A 20,967-nucleotide genomic window follows, 5' to 3' on the forward strand; every position below is an offset into this window, starting at 1 on the left:
TAATACAGCAAAGACACAAGCAGCAAAATAAAAAATAGATAAATTAGACTTCATTAAAATTTAGAACTTTTATACACCAAAGTTTACTACTGAGAAAGTGAAAAGACAACCCACAGAATGGGAGAATATTTGCAAATTATATATCTGATAGAGGTCTAATATTCATAATATATAAGTAACTTACATACTCAACAACAAAAGACAAACAAGCAATTAAAATATGGGCAAACAGCTTAAGTAGACTTTTTCCAATGAAAACATACAAATGGACAACAAGTACATAAAAGATGTTCAATATTATTCGTCATTAGGGAAATGCAAATCAAAACCACAATGAGATACCACTTCATTCTCACCACGACAGCTATAATTTTTTTAAGTGAAAAACAAGATGCAGAGAAACTGGACCCCACATATACTATTGGTGGAATATGTGGTGGTGGAAATGTAAAATGGTACATCTCCTTAGCACAACAGTTTTGCAGTTCTTTGATAAGTTAAACATGGAATTACCACATGAGTCAGCAAGCCCACTCATAGGTACATACCCCCAAAATTAAAAGCAGGTGTTCCTATACATGAACATCCATAACAGCTCTATTCACAATAGCCAAAAAATAGAAACAACCCAAATGGCCATCAATTAATGAATGGATATTACTCACTTATTAAAAAAATGAAATACACGTGCCACAACATGGATGAATGGAGAATGTCTGCTTAATGGGTGTAAAGTGTACATTTTGAGTGATGAAAAACTTCAGGTATTAGTGATGATGATGACTGCATAACACTGTGAATGTACTTAATGTGACTGACTTGTACGCTTTAAGATGGTTACAACAGTAATTTTAGGAGAGGGGAATGATAATAGTGTTATTGCATAAAATACCTATGAAGACTAAGGTAAATTAAAGGACATAACCTTTGTAGAGTGCTTAGAACAGTGCCTGGTACACAGTTGGTATTACAGAATTCTAGAGAGAGGAAGAAAAAGAGAAACAGGTGGCAGCATCAACCTTGAACGTGGGGGAGGAAACCCTGAAAGGAAGTGGAAGGGCTTCCTAGACTTTTACACAGAGGGAGGTCAACAGGGGTCTGAGAACTCTACCCACTAGTTCTATTTTCTATGAGACACAAGAGTTCTCAATGACCCCTAGAACCTGGCACCTGCCTTGCAAAACCAGCTCAAAGGACTCCCTCCAGGAGATAGCAGGGAGCAGAGATCAGACTGCATGGACATAGGGCCACCATCCCGACACTCAGTCCTTTGACAACAGCAAAACAAGGAAGTTATTGTTCTGCACAGTGTCCAAAACACACTGACCCACATGCAGACAGAAAGATCCCCTTCACCTGACTCCAGATCCCCAAAGATGGTCCACCCCTTCGCTCCTCAGGATAGAAGGCTTCCAGTTGTTGACCTGCGGGACCTTCCCTGTGTGTCTCCAGCGTCATCCCACCTCCACACTTCCTTCCTGCTGCACTACACCCGCCTCCGCTAGGCACTCATGCTGCGCTCCTCCTCCACTCGGCCTGTGCCTCTGCTGTTCCCTCCACCTGGAACTCTCCCTTTTTCACCTGGCTAAATTCAATGCACTCAGATCTCAGCCCACAGAACAAATTCTCATTTGGCCATGTGCCTGTCCCTAGTAGGATCTGTCATTTGTCTGTGTGACATTTTATTAATGTCTGCACTCTGATGGTCTCTACACTGATGGCCAGGCCCCCAGGAACAAGGATCAGGGAACTCCAGGATTCCTCCCTCCCCACGCCCTCCTCCTCACCATCATTGATCCTCCCAGCCAAGGACGCCGCACTGAAGCCAGCAAAGATGACTGTGTGGACAGCTCCGATCCTGGCACAGGCCAGCATTGCTGCCACAGCCAGTGGGGACACGGGCATGTAGATGGCAACACAGTCCCCACGGCAGACTCCATGCCTCTTCAGCGTGTTGGCCAGGCGGCACGTGGTCTCCAGCAGTTCCCTGCAGCACAAGGAAGAGAAAGCCATCAGAGATTGAGGAGCGCCAAAACGCAGAGCAGTTTGGGGTGGAGCAATACTGCAAATGTTATGTCATATACACCCAGCCCAGTGCCAGGATAACAGGCACTTGAATACTTAATGCATGGAAAGTACTTTTCCAGAAAAAGAAAAGTTTTTAACATTTGTAGATTGCTATTGGCAGAGATTCACTGCCACATTGCTAGGGTGACAAGGCTATCCTTAAGTCCACTTATGGCAGGGTTTTGTTAAGGGAACAGGAGTGTAGGGGAGCATTTTAGAATCAATTCCATCTTAAAACTAGCAAGGCACATTCTTTGCCAGTCACGACCCACAGTCCTAAGATGTTTACAGCTGAGGAAGCAGCTTAATACCTGCAAAGGCGAACTCTTGCAACAACAGAATGTCCAGATGCCCCAATATTGCATAACATATGCTTTTAAGATGATTATAGGCATGCTTTGATGTACTTATGCACTAAAATGCCAAGGATAGCTTTCTTTCAATCAACAAAGTAATAAATGTCACTTTGTCAGCCTACCCGGAGGGAGACATAGCTTTGCTTTTACATAGATAAGACCCCTATATAAGAAATAAACAAAACAGAGGCATTCCTCCTCTTGCTGAGGAGGCCCTACTATGTAACTGAGAAGCTTTCAATAAACTATTTCTTTTCACTGAGCTCAGCCACTCGCCTTGGATTTCCTTCCTGGCAAAATCCAAGAACCTTCTCCTGGGGTCTGGATGGGGACCCCTTTTTCCAGCAGCAGCTTCTCAGGGGCCATAAGTGTCTGAGGCATAGATCATCATGCTTCCAAAACTTCTGAAAATGTTTGCCTCCAAAAGAAAGACTGATCTCATAAGACATTTAGTCGAGAAACGACAGGTCCCAGATTTCTGAATCAACACAGTCGAGGGGCACCAAACAATGCCCTCAGCGGACAGGCCCCCAGGCCCAGAGAAGGTGGACCCCAGCTCTGCAAAGCCACAGTGAGTCAGGAGTGAAGGCCGCACGCAGGGCAGCCACATCTCCCTGCTGCCCCGAGACAGCACGGGCAGGTAGAGCAAGCACCCTGCTTTCTCCTCAAGCTAGGGGACCATGGATGAGGGGAAGGGAAAGCACTGGGCACCCGCCCCGCCCCCATGTTGTCCCCCACATCGCCTACCTCCACGGGGTGTGCGTGCCCTTCCTCTGGCCACTCTGGGGCCTAGCACCAGGTTTACCCGCCAATCAGGGTGCAGCATCTCTCTGGGCAAGCTGATTGGTTCAGGGCTGACACGTGACCCAACCTGGTCCAGTCAGAGTCAACCATACTCAACTCTGGGAAAACCTGGAGCACGGGAGAGCTGCCCACTTGCCCGCCATGCAGCGGGAAGTGGAGGAAGTGGAAGCGATCCCAAGGTTGTCTTTCCTTTCCGGGCCTCCTCATCCCTCTGAATCTGGACCTGGCAATTGCATTAACCACTTTCCCACTCTTGCTGTACTGACTTTAATTAATTATTTGCAATAAAAAGAGCTAACACATAAGGAAGAATGAGGGGAAGCTAAGGCCCCTTCTCTCTAGGCGGGGCAGGCCACCAGCCCGCAACCTCTGCCCTCTGCAGAGGCCCAGAAAGCAGACCCTCCTCGGGCTTGCAAGGCCCCTCGCAGCGTGTTTGCATAGCTCTCCTCTGTTCAAAGGGTAGTCAAGGAAAGGGCTCCCGAGAACAGTGAAGCTCAACGAGGCCACCCGGGAAACCACAGCAGAATGAAAATGAGCTCTCCGCATCACAGGCAGGGGCCTCAAGGAGGCCTTTGTTTCTTCCCAAGGCCATCTGCAGAGGGGACCACATGAGAACCAGCCCGCAGTTCTCCCCGCAGCCAGCACGCCTGCCCAGCCTGGCTCCAGCGGCCTCTTCTGTGGGATTTCATCGTTTTTCCTTCAGGCTTTCAGAAGGAGGACAAAGGCGCCATTCAGTGGCGCCCCACCCACCCCTTGCCAAGGTTTGTGATAAAAGACAGAACACTCCCCAGGAAAACCCCCAGCACCAAGCTCTACAGAATCTAGGGCTCAGCAACACTCCTGCTACTCCGGGGAGGAGGCTGGGGTGGCCTGTGACCGGCTGAAGAGGGAGCCGTGGTCAACAGCAGGGAAGAGTCACTCAACATCCTCGGCCAGATTCCGTTTTCATAGCTCTGAGAGCTTAAGCCTCACTGCTACGAGAGATGAAGGCTTGAATGCATGCTCAACAGTAAATGGCAATGAAATTCAGTCCCTGTTCTGCAGACGGAGGGCAGCAATCTGAAGCCAAGAAAGGACACCAGACTGTCCTAACAGAAAGGCCTGGGGTAGCTTTCTGTAGTCGCTGCCTAAGCATGGGAGCTTATCTTTCTGAGCTGCCATGTGACCATCTGAGAAACAGCAAGCACCCTCCACCTTGTACAGCTGTCACAAGTATTAATAAGAAGCAAGACCGACTTGGAAGTCTGCCAGACATTCAGCAGGAATCGTCTTTCCCGTCAGATGGAAACTCTCAGAAATCTGTGTGTGAAATCATTTTCTAAAATGACAAAAATCAGCTAACTCACTTCAGTGAATTCCTAAGATGTTAAAAATCCCATTCTAGGCACCTTGGGAGTGAGTGGGGTGTTTGCATTGGAGAAAGAAATTGACAGGGAAAGTGTCCTCCAGGAGCACAGCTCCGATGGGGAAATGACGGCACATGTGAAGGTGTGCAGGGCACTGAGCAGCTCAGCTTGGTGGTATAGCCACTGGGGGTGGCAGGGAAGAGCAGCAGGGAGAGCCTTCTGGGTAGATAAGCTGTTGGGAGGAGGACTAGGGCAGAAAGAAGAGTGGATTTTCCCCATAGGGGCAGACGTCACCCACTCATTGGAGCTGGACAGCTAAACGACAGCCTCCAGGGAGGGTCTAGAGACGAGGTTTCCCTGGAAGACTGAGGCCTCAACATGGGCCCAAGAGCTGAAGCAGGGTCTGGTGAGTCCCACACTCTTGCTGCTGAGTCCAGAGGAGAGGCTTCTGATAAAGGATTTGATCCAGGTAAATCTCAGAGCTCTCTCCCTTCCTATTTTCTCTGGTAAGAGAAATACCTCGGCAGAGAAGTGGAAAGGATCCTTGAAGTGGAAAGGATCCCTGGACGTCAGGCGGTGCAGCCTCCTTGGGGTTCTGAAATCTGGCAGCCACATTTTGGCCCACAGCAGCCCAGCCTCTGCTTAAACATCACACTGCCAGAGCTCACCTCATGGGACCACCTCTCTGTCACTTTGATAGGGAAACAGTCTACCAAAAATTGGACCAAGATTTGCAACTCTTCAAACTCTACCCCTTAGTCCTACCTCAGACCTTTAAAGCTTCCCAGAATAAATCTAATTTCTCAATGACAGCCTTTCAAATTCTTGAATACTCCCCACCCCTCATCCTCTTGGAAGCTTTTCCTCCCCCAGGTTCTCTGGTCCAGCCCTCCATGACGGCACTCAATCTCGGTAGACACCCCCAGACTTCCAAGTGAACCCCCACATTCTCATGGTGCCTGCCCAGAGCTGAATGTGGGTACCCAGACCCTTGACCTTGATTCTATATTTAACCATGTTTTTATTTTTTATTTTTTTTTTAAATTTTTCTGAGGTGGAGTTTCGCTCTTGTTGCCCAGGTTGGAGTGCAATGGCTTGATCTCAGCTCACCACAACCTCCACCTCCCAGGTTCAAACGATTCTCCCACCTCAGCCTCTCGAGTAGTTGGGATTACAGGCACGCACCACCACACCCTGCTAATTTTGTATTTTTAATACAGATGTGGTTTCTCCATGTTGATCAGGCTGGTCTCAAACTCCCCACCTCGGCCTCCCAAAGTGCTGGGATTACAGGCATAAGCCACTATGCCAGGCTGACCATATGGATTTTTAAAATACCTGACAGGTGGCTCAAATTCAACATGAGATCACTAACCTGCACCCTCCCAACTCCTAATACATGTAGCAGATGCCCTTTAACTAGGGCTTTCTCATATTATGGCCATGGAAATGTTTTGTGTTTTTTTAAATTAGGTTTTCCATTTATCCCAATCTAATTCTATCTCAATTTCTCCCATCTCTCCAGATGACTTTTTTTTTTTTTTTTTTTTTTTTTTTTTTTTTTTTTGAGATGGAGTCTCGCTCTGTCACCCAGGCTGGAGTGCGGTGATCACTGCAACCTCCACCTCCCAGGTTCAAGGGATTCTCCTGCCTCAGCCTCCTGAGTAGCTGGGACTACAGGCGTGCACCACCACACCCAGCTAATTTTTGTATTTTTAGTAGAGACGGGTTTCACCATGTTGGCCAGGCTGGTCCAGAACTCCTGACCTCAAGTGATCCACCAGGCTTGGCCTCCCAAAATGCTGGAATTACAGGCATGAGCCACCACACCCAGCCAATTTTTGAAGCCTGGATTTTTAAGTTTAAACTCTCATTTTTCATTAGCAATATCCTCCAGGCATATATTATTGGAAAACACGGTCAGCAAACCTAGGTCTTCAAATCATCGAAACTAAATGTTGTTCAAGTAAGTGATCCTGCCATTCCAAGTACTCAGCAACTATTTGAAAGCACGTTTTTGGATATTCATAATTTCTCAGACTTCCACAAACCGAAATGTTACTGTTTCTGTATCAGAAAGATAACGCAGCCACTCAGTGACTGATGCCTTGGGCTACAGTTGCAGGAAACAGTGGCTTCCTCACTACCTGCAGGATCCTCTTTTGTGGCGCCCTAGCAGGTCTCCAAAGCACGGGGATGTGCAGCTTTCTAAGTCACTAGAATGAGTTAGAGTTTTACTTTTAAGTCCAAGAAGAAATATAACACTTGTCGTTCAGGTACTGAGCAGGATATTTAAGTTTGTCTGCAATGTAGACTCTGCCGGGTCAAGCTTTTGGTGTGGATGTATGCAAATGATGTGCAGAAAAACACAAATTTGGTCTTGTGTTCCTGGTGCTCAACACTAGGAAAATGCTGACTGGCCTTGGGGAAGGAAGAAGACTTATTATCAACTCTTAACATCAACTGGGAATAACTTTTATCAATGCTAAAGATATAATCTGACTGCAAGTAATTGTGACCAACATGATAACTGCCTGAACTCAGACGATACAAATGCACCACTACCCCCCACCCCCCGCCTCGGAATTTAAAATTAGTCCAAAACAGGAAACAGCTGGAAACAGAGTTCAGAGAAAAGAGAAGAAGAAATGCACTGGTATTTATTTTTTCATCTATCTTTCAATCAGAGCTAGCTTCGTCATGGTTAATATTGAAAGTATCTTTTTCTCCTAGACATTTCCTGATGAGGGCCCAGGGTAAGTCAGTCCTGTGTGTGCTGTCGTGTTTAAGAAATAAACAAATTGAGGCTGGGCATAGTGGCTCATACCTGTAATCTCAGCACTTTGGGAGGCTGAGGCAGGCAGATCACTTGAGGTCAGGAGTTCAAGACCAGTCTGGCCAACCATAGCAAAACCCTGTATCTACTAAAAATACAGAAATTAGCTGGGCGTGGTACTGCACGTCTGAATCCCAGCTACTTGGGAGGCTGAGGCAGGAAAATCGCTTGAACCCGGGAGGTGGAGGTTGCAGTGAGCTGAGATCCCACCACTGCACTGCAGCCTGGGTGACAGAGCTAGACTCAAAAAAAAAAAAAGAAAGAAAAAAGAGAGAGAGAGGGAGGGAGAGAGAGAGAGGGAAAGAGAAAGAGAAAGAGAAAGAAAAATTGAGAATGCATGATTGCTTACTGCTTACCATTATTCTGGCACTCAGTATTCATGAAATAAACACTAGCTAACAGACTTCTTTGTTGTCCATCAAGTGCAAGGTCTGCTTGGGTAGAGATTTGGGTTTTGCTTATTGCCTTCTTCCCAGCATCCACCTAGCTCGTATAAGGTACTCAATAAATATTTGTTGAGCAAATGGGCACAGCAGGTGAACCTGAAGGGGAAGGACCTCAGCCAAGAGCGACACCCACCCTGTAGACACCCTGTGTCCTCCTTCCCCTGAGGTTAGGCTGTTGTCACCTTGCATCACGCTGGCATGAAAATGTGCTGCTGCTCTGAGAAGCAAATGGGAAGGACCCCCCTCTGAGAAACCAGCCTACGGATACTTTTCATTTTCTTCTGCCAATAAGGGAAGTAAACCCAGGTAATTGTCTTGATATGTGAAGGCCTCTGAAAGACACGAAGCATTTCCCCGGGCTCAGTCACTTCTCTCCAAGCACTGGTGCTGACGGGGGCTGGGGGAGGTCAACTCCATGGTCTAGATCCAAAACTTGAAAGGACATTCCTATGCTGTCTCTAGAATTTGATATTTTCTTCTGCATGCTGTGTTAGGAAGATAGAGGTAGTAAGAGAAGAAAGGATCAGCCTTAGGGAAGGGAAGCCTGGCAAGGCAGACCCCTTCCCACACAGGAGGAGCGTGGAGGGCCACGCAAATCATGGATGGCCAGCTCGTGTCTCATGGACCCAGGCTTGGGGAACAGACTCCTTCCCACCTGGCAGACTCCTCTGGCCCTGACATTACTGTAGCCACTGACTGTCATTCAATGGTGGTAAGATTTGCTCACTCTGCTCTTTACTACCACTGAGAGAACAGAAGACCAGGAAGTCAGCTAGCAGGGCTCATAAACCAAGTATGAGATTTCTTACATCATTATTTGATGTCATGGCCATGACATTTAGCAAAGAGAAGTTGCCGTGAAAACATAAAGTGGCAGCCGCACTTGAACGTGAATGGTCCCCTGGGCCAAGGTGAGCCCAGGCACAGCGAGGGCCCCCAGGGGACATAAGCTGAGTTGCCAGTAGTGATGCCAGCTCAGCCAGTAACAAGATCACTAAAGCTATGTGTGTTCTAAATTCCTTATGGAAAATGAAAGTCTCTTCCCTGAGGATTTGCTATAGACTCTGCGGAAAGTACTGAATCTGCAAGTTGATCACTCAGGAGTCTCATAGGAGGCCAAACAATGACTGATCAGAGAACAGGGTTCCCAACGCAGCACCCCACACCACTGGGGCCTCAATTGTCTAATCTGTGAAATGGCCTAATAATAGGACCCACTACCAAGGTGGTCGTGGAGACCAAATATGAAGTTGCAGACACCTTTGAAGGTGACCTGTAAACAGTGGCCATAGTGACTGCAGAAAATACAACAAGACATGGGAAAAAGAGAATTGTTGAACACTGATGGACCTTTAAGAAAGGTGGGCACCTCAGGTGCTGCCTTCTCAGGAGGGCAGGTGCAAAATGCTGGCTTGCCTTATGGAAGCTGTAGTCTCCGTGTCACCAACTCAGGGCACATGCGCCTCAGCTGTGTGAATGCCTTGCAGGAAGCCCTCACCTGCACAGCCCGCCTGCTCCATGCCCCCAAGGCGGGTGCTGAGGGCAGGAGTAGATCTGAGAAGGATGCAGAGCCTCCTACAGTTGGGGTTGCTGCCAGTCTGGGGGTTCTAGGCACTCAGTCCGAGGCCTGTGCTTCCAAAAGGCCAGAGGGAAGGCAGGTCCACCCCACATGCTCTGCACAGCCTACCACCATCTGCCATGTCATCCCGTCACTGCTCCCCTGCTGGCTACCCAAGCTTCTCCAGCATGTTTGCCTGCCACTATGAGCACAGGAAACCTCCTCTCCAGGCCCATGGCCTCCTACCTCTTCAACATCCGGGGGGTGTTCCCTCCCCTGCCTCTCCTCCCACCTGCCCTCACCCCACCCCCAGTTCACAGCCCCATCCTATGGAATGAGGACAGAACAGCTATCAAGCAAGTATCCTGTACCCGGGGCTGCTCCCATGGAGCAGGTTCCCATGGAGAACCCACTTAACTCTCACAAAAGCCCATGGGCTCCGAGCTCCCATTCCCTTCTTCACTTTCCTGATGAGAAAATTGAGGCACAGAGAAGTTGAGCCTCTTTCTCAAGGCTATTCAGCTGAAGGAGTCAGGGCTGGATTCAAACCCAGGCCCAGCTCCAGGGGCCTTGCTGTCAGCCAGCTCCTCAGTATCAGAACCACTCCTATTGCAAAGGCGCCCAAACTTCAAAAGATTTGCCCTCTGCCAATGCTATAATTATTCATCTAACATTTTTCTTGAGTTAGTTTACTTTTTTAATATAAATTGATTCTAAGAATGAACCAAAGGCTCTGAACCTGAGGCTGATTCTCTGTTCAAAAGGGCAAGAAAAGTGCCCAAAGCCCCCACACTCATGGGGGTTCAACCGAGCCTTTCTTCTTGTCACCAGAATGGAGGACAGGGCTGAGGGTGGGTGTGGAACGGTGTTTTCCTTAATCATTCAGTGTCTGGCTCCTCGCTCAGGGCCACCTGCCCAGGGCACACCTCCCCAGGCACAGTCAGGTCAAATCCCACATCCTTAGTTTTTCTTTTCTCCTCTGACCAGAGCCCAGGATGCAGTCAGCTTCTAAGAAAGCCTTGTAGGATGGAAGTACCAGGCCAGCCTCCAGAGAAGCTCTGTCCTCATTCCTGTTAACGCCTGGTTTTCCCTTCGACCTCAGCGCTTGGCTTTTGGCCCAAGTCTTTCTGGAAAGGAAGTTCTTTTTCCAGATACAAAGCCCAGCTCACATGACTGCAGGAATCAGGTGTCAATGCCTGAAGAACTTGGGAGGCTCCTGCAGGCTGGCAGCCCAGGACAAGAGCACACTGGGGGACTCGGGTCCTGGAAGCCAGCCCTGAGAATAGCTGGTTCCCTGGCAGAACATTCACCCCTGGCTGGACAGACTTGTTTACCTCCTGGGAGAAAGCCACAGAAGTGAGTCCTTTCCCTAGTGGAATTTGGAAAGGGATGTAGGTTTTAACATTCTGTAAACATTCACTTTCCCCTGTGGTTGAAAAAAAAAACCACAGGAGATTTTGCAGGTGCCACTCCAGGTTTGCACGCCCCACATGCCCTCTGTTCCGTCTCTCTGAATGGCTCTACCAGAGCCCATTCGGCTGCCACAGACACAGCACAACACAGGGCAGCCAACTTCACACAGAACGCTGCAGAGCCTGGACGCAGGTTGGGGGTCCTTCTATTTATCAGGCCTTCCTAGAAGTCCACAGAACATTCCAGATTAACACCTAGAGGAGAATAAGCCCTGGAGGGGAAGTTCGCAGACATAGCCACACAGGTGGAAATCCAGAGAGCACAGTCGCTTGGCATACCTGCCTCGGGCCCAGCGACTTTCCCTGCTTCTTGGCAGCAGCCTAGAGAAGCATCAAACTCCTACAAAGAACAGGAGGCTCCTGCTCCCCAGTGCTGTGCTTGATAACAACCAGTTTCTCAGCAAAAGAAGGCCTGACTTACAACATTTGCCAGTGATCACTGTGCCAAATATTTCCACCACTGATTTTCAGCTCCTGATAGGACTGACTGGACAAGGCGTTGGGAAGATATGCACACACAACTACTCTGCGGAGCCCGTTCGACAGTAACCCCAGCCTGGGAGCCTGCAGCCCGAGTGCCCAAACCACCCAGCCCCAGGAGCAGCCTCCTCCTCTTTCTTTGCAGCCACACCCCAGAAGCTGCCCAGATGCCCCACCCCAGGCCACCCTTAAAGTTCACTGGAACTAATTTTCCCCTTTATAAAACAATAATTGTTAATAATTTATTATTTCATTCCTTTTATTTAATGATTATTCATTTAATGATAAGTAATTGCTGATAAACCCTGTTATTTAATGATTATTCATTTAATGATAAGTAATTTGGCCAGGCACGGTGGCTCATGCTTGTAATCCCAGCACTTTGGGAGGCCAAGGCGAGCGGATCACGAGGTCAGGAGATCGAGACCATCCTGGCTAACACGGTGAAACCCGGTCTCTGTTAAAAGTACAAAAAATTAGCCGGGCGTGGTGGCGGGTGCCTGTAGTCCCAGCTACTTGGGAGGCTGAGGCAGGAGAATGGCGTGAATCTGGGAGGCGGAGCTTTCAGTCAGCTGAGATCGCACCACTGTACTCCAGCCTGGGCAACAGAGCGAGACTCTGTCTCAAAAAAAATAAATAAAAAAAATTAAAAAAACTTAATTTGGAAGGAAGGGGAGAAGCAAAAGCATGCAGCTTTTTTTAGTCCACCCCTTGTGACCTCAAGACCACAGTCCCTCTGATCCTGGGTTTAAGATGACATGGAGGGTCTGCATAAGCTCGGGGCTGGGCTTCCACAGAGGGCACCGTACTCCCGGGCATAAGGCCAAGGGCTGAGAGCACACTCACACTCTCTCCATGGCAGCCCTTGTCCCCAGGCCACTTCACATGGCCTTGCAGCTCATCCCTGTTCAAAGCCACTACCCCAGGGATGCTGGAATCTGCACCAGGCTGAATACCCTATTGGAAGGGGAGCCCTTCCACAAAAGTGGCCCCATTTGCACCGGGAAAACATGCTAGAAACCACACTAAATGTTAGCCTGGAAAACTGTCCCACAATTTAGTTGTGAAGTCCAAAAAACTAATGGGTTTCTAATGTGAAGATAGAAGACTATTCTTATTGAAAACGGGCTGGCCTGCAGGGAATCCACATGAGATGGGCCACCATGGGTAGAATGAATACATCAGGGTGAAGACCAGAGCCTGTTAGTTACAGCAGATTTTGAACAGCTGTGATGGCCAAAGGCCTTTGCACACTGGAGTGACTTTGAGGGTTTGGTCACCTGCATGAGGAGGAAGGACTGCCAGGCTCCATTTGAGTGGCCTGGGATCTGAGAAGGTACAGGTGGGATCCTTCTGTCCTAACAGTGGGTTGTGGAGCCCAGGTATCAGCCCAGTCAGGTTCCACAACCCACCCGCTGGCCTAGAATTGCCTGTGGTCACCACAGCGTCTTCTCCCTCCACATCCACGCCAGCCTGGCATCCTCCACCAGAGTCGCCCTTGCTCCCGAGGTTCTGCCGGTGAATCAGCATCAGACAGCTGCGCATGGGAGTGCCTGCAAGGCGTGCTGCTGCTCTGCTGCTGTGCAGAGCGGCTAGAGGATGCTGGGTTTCCTGGGGCAGCCCCGCTCGCTGTGAGGGTGCCGAGACACAGGTGAACCAGAAGCAATGGTGGTTTCCCGAGTCCTGGACCCAAGCTGCAGGAGAATGTTTGGAATCTCAACAGTGCCAGTGAGGTCTCTGGAGGCCCTTCTGATTGTGCCAGAGGTCGAGGCTGAAGGTCCCCCCAGAGGCTGCTCTTCCTACCTCCCAGGGATTTGGAAGCACCCTGCCTAAACTCCCTTTCCACTTAAAAGAACAGTGGTGACTTCTCTTTTCTACAACTGAATCCTGACAGATTTCTGACAAGCCATTGCTGCGGCATTCCCAGGGATGCATTTTCAAATACAGATTCCCATGACCTTCCCAGAAACTCAGAATGGCCCAAGCAAAGCCTGGGTACTGTCTCACTAGAAACCCTCCCCGGGGGACTCTGAGGCATGGCCTGCAGCTGGAAATCACTGCTGTAAATTCCAGCCAGAGTGACACAGTTGTTAAAGCTGCCTGGCAATTTCCCTGGCATGTTTGGAGACCATGAGGAATTCCTGAAGACATTCATGTCTGAGAAGATCCCACGTGACCACTTCTGAAGTCCCTGTCCACATGGCCTGTCTCCCTTGGTCGAGGCCGTTCCCCTAAAGGCTTCATCCACGCAGAAGCAGCAGGGAGAGTGGGACTGTGCTGGCCCGAACAGGGGGTAGACACATTCACCATATCTGCAAGCGGCCCTGAAACCTCTCTCCAGGCTTCTCAGGGGAACTAGACTGGATTTGCTGATGGGAAATTGTCAAGTCCCCACCCATCCTGACCCCCTACTGTCACAATGTTCAGATGAGGTCAAGACAGCCACAGGGAGGGTCAGGAGAAAGAATGACAGGGGAGGCCCCTGTTGCAAGAGGCCAGCAGCACCGTGCCACCACCTCCTGTCCTGGCACCAGTAACTCCACAGCCTTTGATCCTACCTCCTCTAGCAGCCGACCCTCACTCTCTGAACCCTGCACAAGGGGTCCTGGAGTCCTCTGGCATGAGCCCCCTAAACTCTAGCTGGTGTCAGTGCCTGATGAGTGTCCACTGGTCCTCTGAGGCCCCAGACACCTGGAAGACATGGCCCTGGCCAGCAATATGGCATCCTGTCTGCATGCAGCAGAGTTCAGCCTGGGCACACCAGGACGATGTTTATTTAGAGGTGTGTGGAGGGCCAGAAGCCTCAGCTGCAGAGCCCAGGGGTCCCATTCAGACCTGAACTCCACTTCTGATGGGACTATAGACTCCTCAGTACATCCACCACAGTCAGAGCTGGGGAACCTTTTCAGCTGCATGAACTCCCAAGTTCCTAAAGCTCTGTGGATACCAGAGTCCCCAGCTTTAAAAATCAGGGTCCCAGACAAACATCAATATGAACTGAGATCCTTGGTGTCAGCTCCTGTCCAAGGCCAGACCCACAGAGGCAGTGTAAGGGTGGCAAGGCCAGACTGGACACCGAGGAGATACCAGGTGACTTGAGGAGGATGGAGGGCTCGTGCCCCATCCATCCAAGGCCTTGTGTGCAGGCCTGTTGCCAGGAGTTAGGGGTTCCTGGGCCAGCTGGGAGGTCTAGTCCATCCTCACCCCACTGTCGTACCCCACCCGGGGCTGCACTGGGCACCCTGCCACAGGGGCACACTCACTACTGAATGAGCTTTGGTTTCCATTCCGTGCACTGGACCCCACATCTAACCCACGGTGACACCTTCATTCTGTGTCTGCCTAGCAGGGGAGGAGGCCGTGTCAAGGGCAGGAACTTGGGAATGAAGATGTAGCCCCTCCATGGGGAAGGGATGGGGGTAAGCTGAGCTGAGCTGCAGTTCTGGACTGGTGAGAAAGTTTCATCCACTGGCCCCTGTGCTGCCCACACTGTGCTGGTGGGGACTGGACACGGGCAGGACTGAGGGACCCCACAGTGCAGCCCATAGCAAAGCTGCGAGTCACTTACCCCCTGCCTAGTGCCTGCAGAAACAGGAGGGAAAACGCAAAACAGGAGCCACAAAGCTGTGTCCTGGTCCTCACAGACTCATCTCCAGGCGTGACCCTCCCCCTAGGGAGGCTGTGCCCCCACCAGCCCACGCCCCTCCCCACCTCCTCACCATCACCCGCTAGCTCCCACCCCTCCGCTCTGCCAGCTGTTTCACCCCTTCCCAGAACTGGGCCAACCCCAACAGCCCCTGCATGGTAGCAGGGGGTCACAGAAGCCGGGATCCAGCCTGCGTGGTAGCAGGGGGGTCACAGAAGCCGGGATCCAGCCTGCGTGGTAGCAGGGGGGTCACAGAAGCCGGGATCCAGCCTGCGTGGTAGCAGGGGGTCACAAAAGCCAGGATCCAGCTCCACCGCAGGCGTTTGCTCGCGTGTGGACATAAAGATAAACTCCCTCAGTGTGGGTTACTGCACTGCAGTCTGAAGATGGGGCCTTTCTAAACTACGAAGTGCCAGGACCTCAGCACCCAGGAGAACGCAAGGGAGCACAGACAGCGTGCATAGGAAGACCCCAAATATTCCAGCGGCAGCAGCTGCAGCCCAGGGCTGGAGGAAAGGTGGATGCTGCTTTAAAAACAGCCCGTCCCAAGTAACATGGATTCCTATCAGATTCTGGCTCTAGCATGCAGATTCCAGACCAAGCGTCCCAGCCCGAGTCTCAGAGGCTGCCTGGGCACCCTCCTCTCAGGTGGGGCAGCTAGGCCAGGACTCCACGCCTCACCCGCCCTGGGAGCCCCACAGACCACACCGAGTTTGCCTTCCACGACAGCCGCTGTGTCACACATGGGTCAGCGAGGCTGTTCCCCCACAGCCTCCCGTGAGTTAGGATCCTCCCCCAGCTGCCCTGATGTTTTCATAAGGGAGTGTGCTCATTAGGGTAATTAACTTGGGGGGGTGAGCAGAAGAGCAAAGGGCAAGGGTCACCCACTAGGGACATAGGGAAGGGGCACATTTTAGCTGATGCACGTGTCCTCCCAGGCAAAGTCCCACTGAGTACCGTCACCCCTGAAATCACCACCCACCCACTCTCAGCCCCAGCAGCCTCGGGGCCACCCATGTCTTACCCTTCTTCAAATCTGAAACCCTCTGCTGGCCTTCCTTCACCTGGCCCCGACCTGCGGCTGCAACGGACCCTCATCTTCCAGGCACCCCTCTGGTTTTCATCCCACGTGTCCCTCTCCACCCCCAGCAGCCCGGTGGAGGAGAAGTGTGACTGCATTTTGCAAATGCGCAAACCAAGGGTGGGAGAGGTGGAGCCACAGGCTCTAGGTCCACAGCCAGGGTCAGGGTGGATAGAGCACAGCCTCCTGCCTCCACCAGGTCCAGGGCTCTGGCCCCTCCCCCTGCCAGGGTCAAGGCAGGCAGGGCACAGCATCCCGCCTCCACCAGTTCCCAGACCTTGGCCCCTCCCCCTGCCGTGTCCTCACCAGTCCCCCACTCCTGCCCTCATCACACTTCCCCTTCCTCTGCCTCTCAAAACTCAACCCTCCACAAAGCCTTCTCCAACTAAGTGTCTGTGACAGGACTTCCTGCTTCCTGCTCCCCTCAAGGGACCAGCCACTTCTGTGACCCCCCTAAATGGCTGTGTTTGAAGATATCCAGGGCGGACAACAGAAACAAGCCTCTCAGAGAGGTGGCCCCAGGCTCAGTCCCCGCCCCACCTCAGCTGTAGTGTGTGGCAGCTCCCTCTCCCTAGGGTGAACAGACAGGCCCTGTCTTGCACAGCCCTGCGGGCCTCCGTGTCAGGTGCCAGGCTGCACAGATTTGCAGTAAAGCCCCATGCCCAGCCCAGCACGCCCACGGAGAAAGCCTTCCCTCAATCCTCTGGGACTCTGAGGCAGCTGGGGTTGGGGGAGGCCTGACATCCCCTCTGCTCCTCTAGTCAGGGGCTTCTCACTGTGCAGGACCCTGCCCAATAAAAAGGCCGGGAAATAACAGTCACAGAAATTACCCCCACCAGCGGGAGTTTCCACAGGGCAACAGCTCCCGGAGTGGCACACAGTGACTGTGCTTCCTCGCAGACTCGGGGCCCAGTTCTGCCCCTCCGTGTTTCATGCACGCCTGCCAGGGCTGGAACACTGGGGCCATCGAATCCCTCCTTTTACAGATGAGGACACTAAAGCCCAGAGGGATGGGTCTGAGGCCACAGGACAAGCCAGAGCTAAAACCTGGTCCTCTGGCTTAAGACACTCTCATTTAAGTTCAAGTTCAAGTTCACACCCCCTACAGAGACCCTCAGAGAAGAGGTTCACTGATTTGGAGCCTCTGCAGGCACCCCCAGCCTGGCACCCACAGTCCGGTCTCTCCTCTCTGTGGGGGCACACCCTGCTGGCTGAGAAGATCTGGACCTGCACAGGGCCCCAGGCTGCTTCCTGCACCTGGAATCCAGCCCTAGCCTGGAAATTCCTGGCCCAGACCCCAGACCCCAGACTCCAGGCTCCAGTCAGGGAGAAACACACCAGCTAGGCAGCAGCCATCTCAAAGCCTCATTCATCTACCTGGGCCACCGCTTTCCCGAAAGAGAGGAATTTGCATTTCTCCACATGGCCACCCCCCAGGGTCTCTAGAACCTGCCCATGCGAACTACAGTGTGAAGGACAGTCTTCTAAAACAGGCACCGGCCAGGTGCGTTGGCTCACCCCTGGAATCCCAGTACTACTTGGGAGGCCATGGTGGGCAGATCACTCCAACCCAGGAGTTCCAGACCCACCTGGGCAGCATAGCGAGATCCCATCTCTACAAAACATAAAAAGCTTAGCCAGGCTTGGTGGCACACACCTGTAGTCCCAGCTACTGGGAGGCTGAGGCAGGAGAATCACTTGAGCCCAGGAGATCGAGGCTACAGTGAGTTGTGACAGCACCACTACACTCCAGCCTGGGTGACATTTTTGAGCCCCTGTCTCAAAAATAAATAAATAAAAATAAAATAAAATGGGCATCTGCTGGAGAAGTGCAGGTAAACAGCCAAAAAGAACCACTGCCCTCCCAGAGTGCTGCCTGGACCCACAACCTCAGGGCCACCAGGCCCACAGCCTCTGGCAGGCACTGTTCTGCTCTGGGCTTTCAGCCTGCTGCTTCACCAGGGGAGAAGGGCTGCCTCAGCTAGCTCTGGGCAGAGGAAGGCTGTAAATGGAGCTGGGACCTGGAATTGGGCGGCAGACTGCCCTGGGAGATGAGTGCAGATGTCCCAGGCTGAGCCCTTCACCTCCCAGTGGGAAGTGAGCGCTGCAATTATGAAGGAGGAAGCGGGGTAAAACCGCAGCAGGGAAGGGGCTCCTCCTTCCCGAGCCCTGCAGCCAGCCAGCACGAGGCCCAACGTCGCTGCCCAGTTACAATGCTGAAAACAGCTCTGGAATCCAGTGAGTACTCAATAAATAGCAGCTACATCATCATCACGGCTATTCTTACTTGCTAGTGCGTTCAAGCTGTCATCTCCCTGTGCCTACTTTACAGTCATCTCCATTGTGACAATTACGCTGGGTGTACAGATGGGAAAGTCACACCCGGGGAGATTAGGGAGCCACACAAGGGCACAGGCCAGCAGCAAGATGGTACTGAACTAGAGCTACAACGTGCCTCTTTCTGCAGACCCTGTACCCCCGAGGACCTGGGGAAGCAGGGACTGCAAATCCTGCACTTGCAGGGTAAAGGCCATGGGCACCCGTCCCAGCGCTGCATCTGCCTGTGTTGACCCAGCGTCACCTGTGCCTAAGGTCACGGTGGGGGTCAGAGTGGGGAAGTTTCCTTTGCCAGGTCACCTGGGATTGTAACACACAGACTTCCTCACTGCCTGCAAGCTTCCTGCATCGCCACCGGCATCCCAATCTCTACCAGCCCCAAGGGGTTTCTTTAACAGGCCCAGGCTGCTAGTCTGTACATTGATCTTCCAGCCGAGGAGGCCTGCAACCCTCCTAGGCACCTTAAGTGCTGTGGCACGAGGCCCATGGGCAGGAAAGCACTGTGTTCAGTGGCAGTGATATGTCTGCTGGGAGGACAACCAGCACCAATGTCTGGGGGCTTCCCTCAGAGAAAGGAAGAAGAAAACCTCACATCAGAAACTTAGCACGACCAGGACAGTAAGGAACTCACATCCCTCAAATACTAGCTGCAATTACAGGTAACACTTTTCACTCAAACAGTAAACAGAAATGGTCACCTCGTATTAAGCCTGGCTAAAGTCTGCAAAACCATTTTGGAAGAAGTCTGTTTATTTTTATTTTTTTATTTATTTTTTGAGATGGAGTCTGGCTCTGTCACCCAGGATGGAGTGCAGTGGCACAATCTTGGCTCACTGCAACATCCACCTCCCGGGTTCAAACGTTTCTCCTGCTTCAGCCTCCCAAGTAGCTGGGACTACAGGCGCACATCACCACACCCAACTAATTTTGGTATTTTTAGTACAGACAGGGTTTCACCATGTTGGCCAAGTTGGTCTCAAACTCCTGACCTCAAGTGATCCGCCCACCTCACCGTCCCAAAATGCTGGGTTTACAGGCGTGAGCCACTGCGACCGGCCCCTGTTTATTTTTGGAGACAGAGTAATAAGTACTTTGCCAGGGCCATTTCAGTGCCATGGACCTGAAGCTGTCCTTAGTTTTCACAGGCTGGCTGCAGTCCTGAGAATTCTCACATGGTTTATGTTTAACCACACATCTCCACAGGGCTCCAGCCCCACTCACAGACCGAACCGCTGCTTAGCATGCACTCAGTGCACCCACGGGCAGTGTCCAGCCGAGAGGGCATTGCATACGGCCCGCCGGCCCCAGGGTTCAGGCACACCTGAGAGACTGATGGAGGGAAACTGGCCTTTCGGGGAGTGCCATGGCTGGGCCCGCCCTGCCGGACCTCCAGGTGCAGCTCCTTTAGCCCCCGACCCCCAACAGAAGGATTTCGTCTTTTACTGAAGAACAACTCCCGGGGCAGCAGCCTCAAGTTCCTTCTCAGAAGGGGGTTTGTTCGCAGGCAAATGGAGCTGGGCCCACCATGGTGAGGGGCGGCTGCAGCAGCTTGGGTCTTCAGAGCCCCTGCACTCCAGTGTGCAGGGGCCACCTGGGGGGCCGCTCAGTTGTCCACTGGGGCCCGAGGCTCCTGGGCAGCAGAATGCTGCTGGCCTGTGGGCCACATGGCATCTGCAACCAGGGACTAGAGATAAGAAATGCATGCTATATAGGCTGTAAGTCTGACCGGTGGGGAGACGGGTCAGCAAAGGAGCCCTGGCCGAGGCTGGTGGAGGCTGTGATGGGCCTGAGGGCTCCTGGGGGCCGAGGGGAGGAACAAGCAGGACAGGGCCCACTGGGAGCCGCAGCAGATCCACTAGCATCACTTGTCTGCATCCAATAGTCGGCGTGAGTGCAGTTTTAGCAGGTTTGGTGAATTTGGTCTGTGATAAAATTGGAGTTCAAGAAACAAACAGGAAACTACAAGTGCCCCTTCGCCCCAGGTCACCCGAGTGGCAGGGCAGTGACTACTGCTCTCAGGCTGCCCAGTGTGGACCTGCCTGTCAGAATGCTCCTCCTCCACGTTCCCTCGCTCCCGTGTTCCAGCCACGTGCACCTTCCTTCTACTTCTGGGACCCCTGGACCAGGTCTGCCCCTGTCTCCTCAGGACTGCTCCTCTTGGCCCATAGGACCTCAGCTGAAGCATTGCCTCCTCCAAGAGGCCTTCCAGACTATTCAGCTCACAGTGGCCACCCAGCCATGCTCTGCCATGTGCTTGGGGATTGTTTGTTACTGCAACATACCCCAGCCCATATCGACACGAAGGCACCCAGTGAAGACCTGGTAAGTAATTGGACAAGAAGACCGTGGAGCTGCCCCCAGGAGAGTAATCACGCTGGATGATTGTGTGTGATGGGGACTTAGGAACTCACAGTTTAGAGGCACAGTGGGCCTGAGGCATCTCTGTAAGGGTAAGGTAAGCCTCAGGCAAAAGGGGTTTGCATGGAGAACAAAGGTGCTGCACCGACACAGCAGCTCCTACAGGAAGCAGCTTGGGGA

At 51.9% G+C, this 20,967-nt stretch overlaps 1 protein-coding gene across 2 annotated transcripts in view; it reads right to left on the bottom strand.

Moving 5' to 3' along the window:
• ACSS1 (acyl-CoA synthetase short chain family member 1) overlaps positions 1 to 20,967 on the bottom strand; it is a 54,139-nt gene that overhangs the window by 22,814 nt on the left and 10,358 nt on the right. The window contains exons 1-2 of one of the 2 annotated variants that reach the window (XM_050745472.1): positions 3,364 to 3,434; positions 1,788 to 1,987 (exon numbers count right to left, since the gene is read on the bottom strand). In XM_050745472.1, the coding sequence (XP_050601429.1) occupies positions 1,788 to 1,987; positions 3,364 to 3,434 (271 nt within the window). Of the gene's footprint in view, positions 1 to 1,787; positions 1,988 to 3,363; positions 3,435 to 20,967 lie in introns of those variants that run through there. The other variant, XM_050745471.1, reaches the window with a different exon arrangement.

The sequence above is a fragment of the Macaca thibetana genome, chromosome 10, assembly GCF_024542745.1.
Source record: "Macaca thibetana thibetana isolate TM-01 chromosome 10, ASM2454274v1, whole genome shotgun sequence".
NCBI lineage: Eukaryota > Metazoa > Chordata > Mammalia > Primates > Cercopithecidae > Macaca > Macaca thibetana.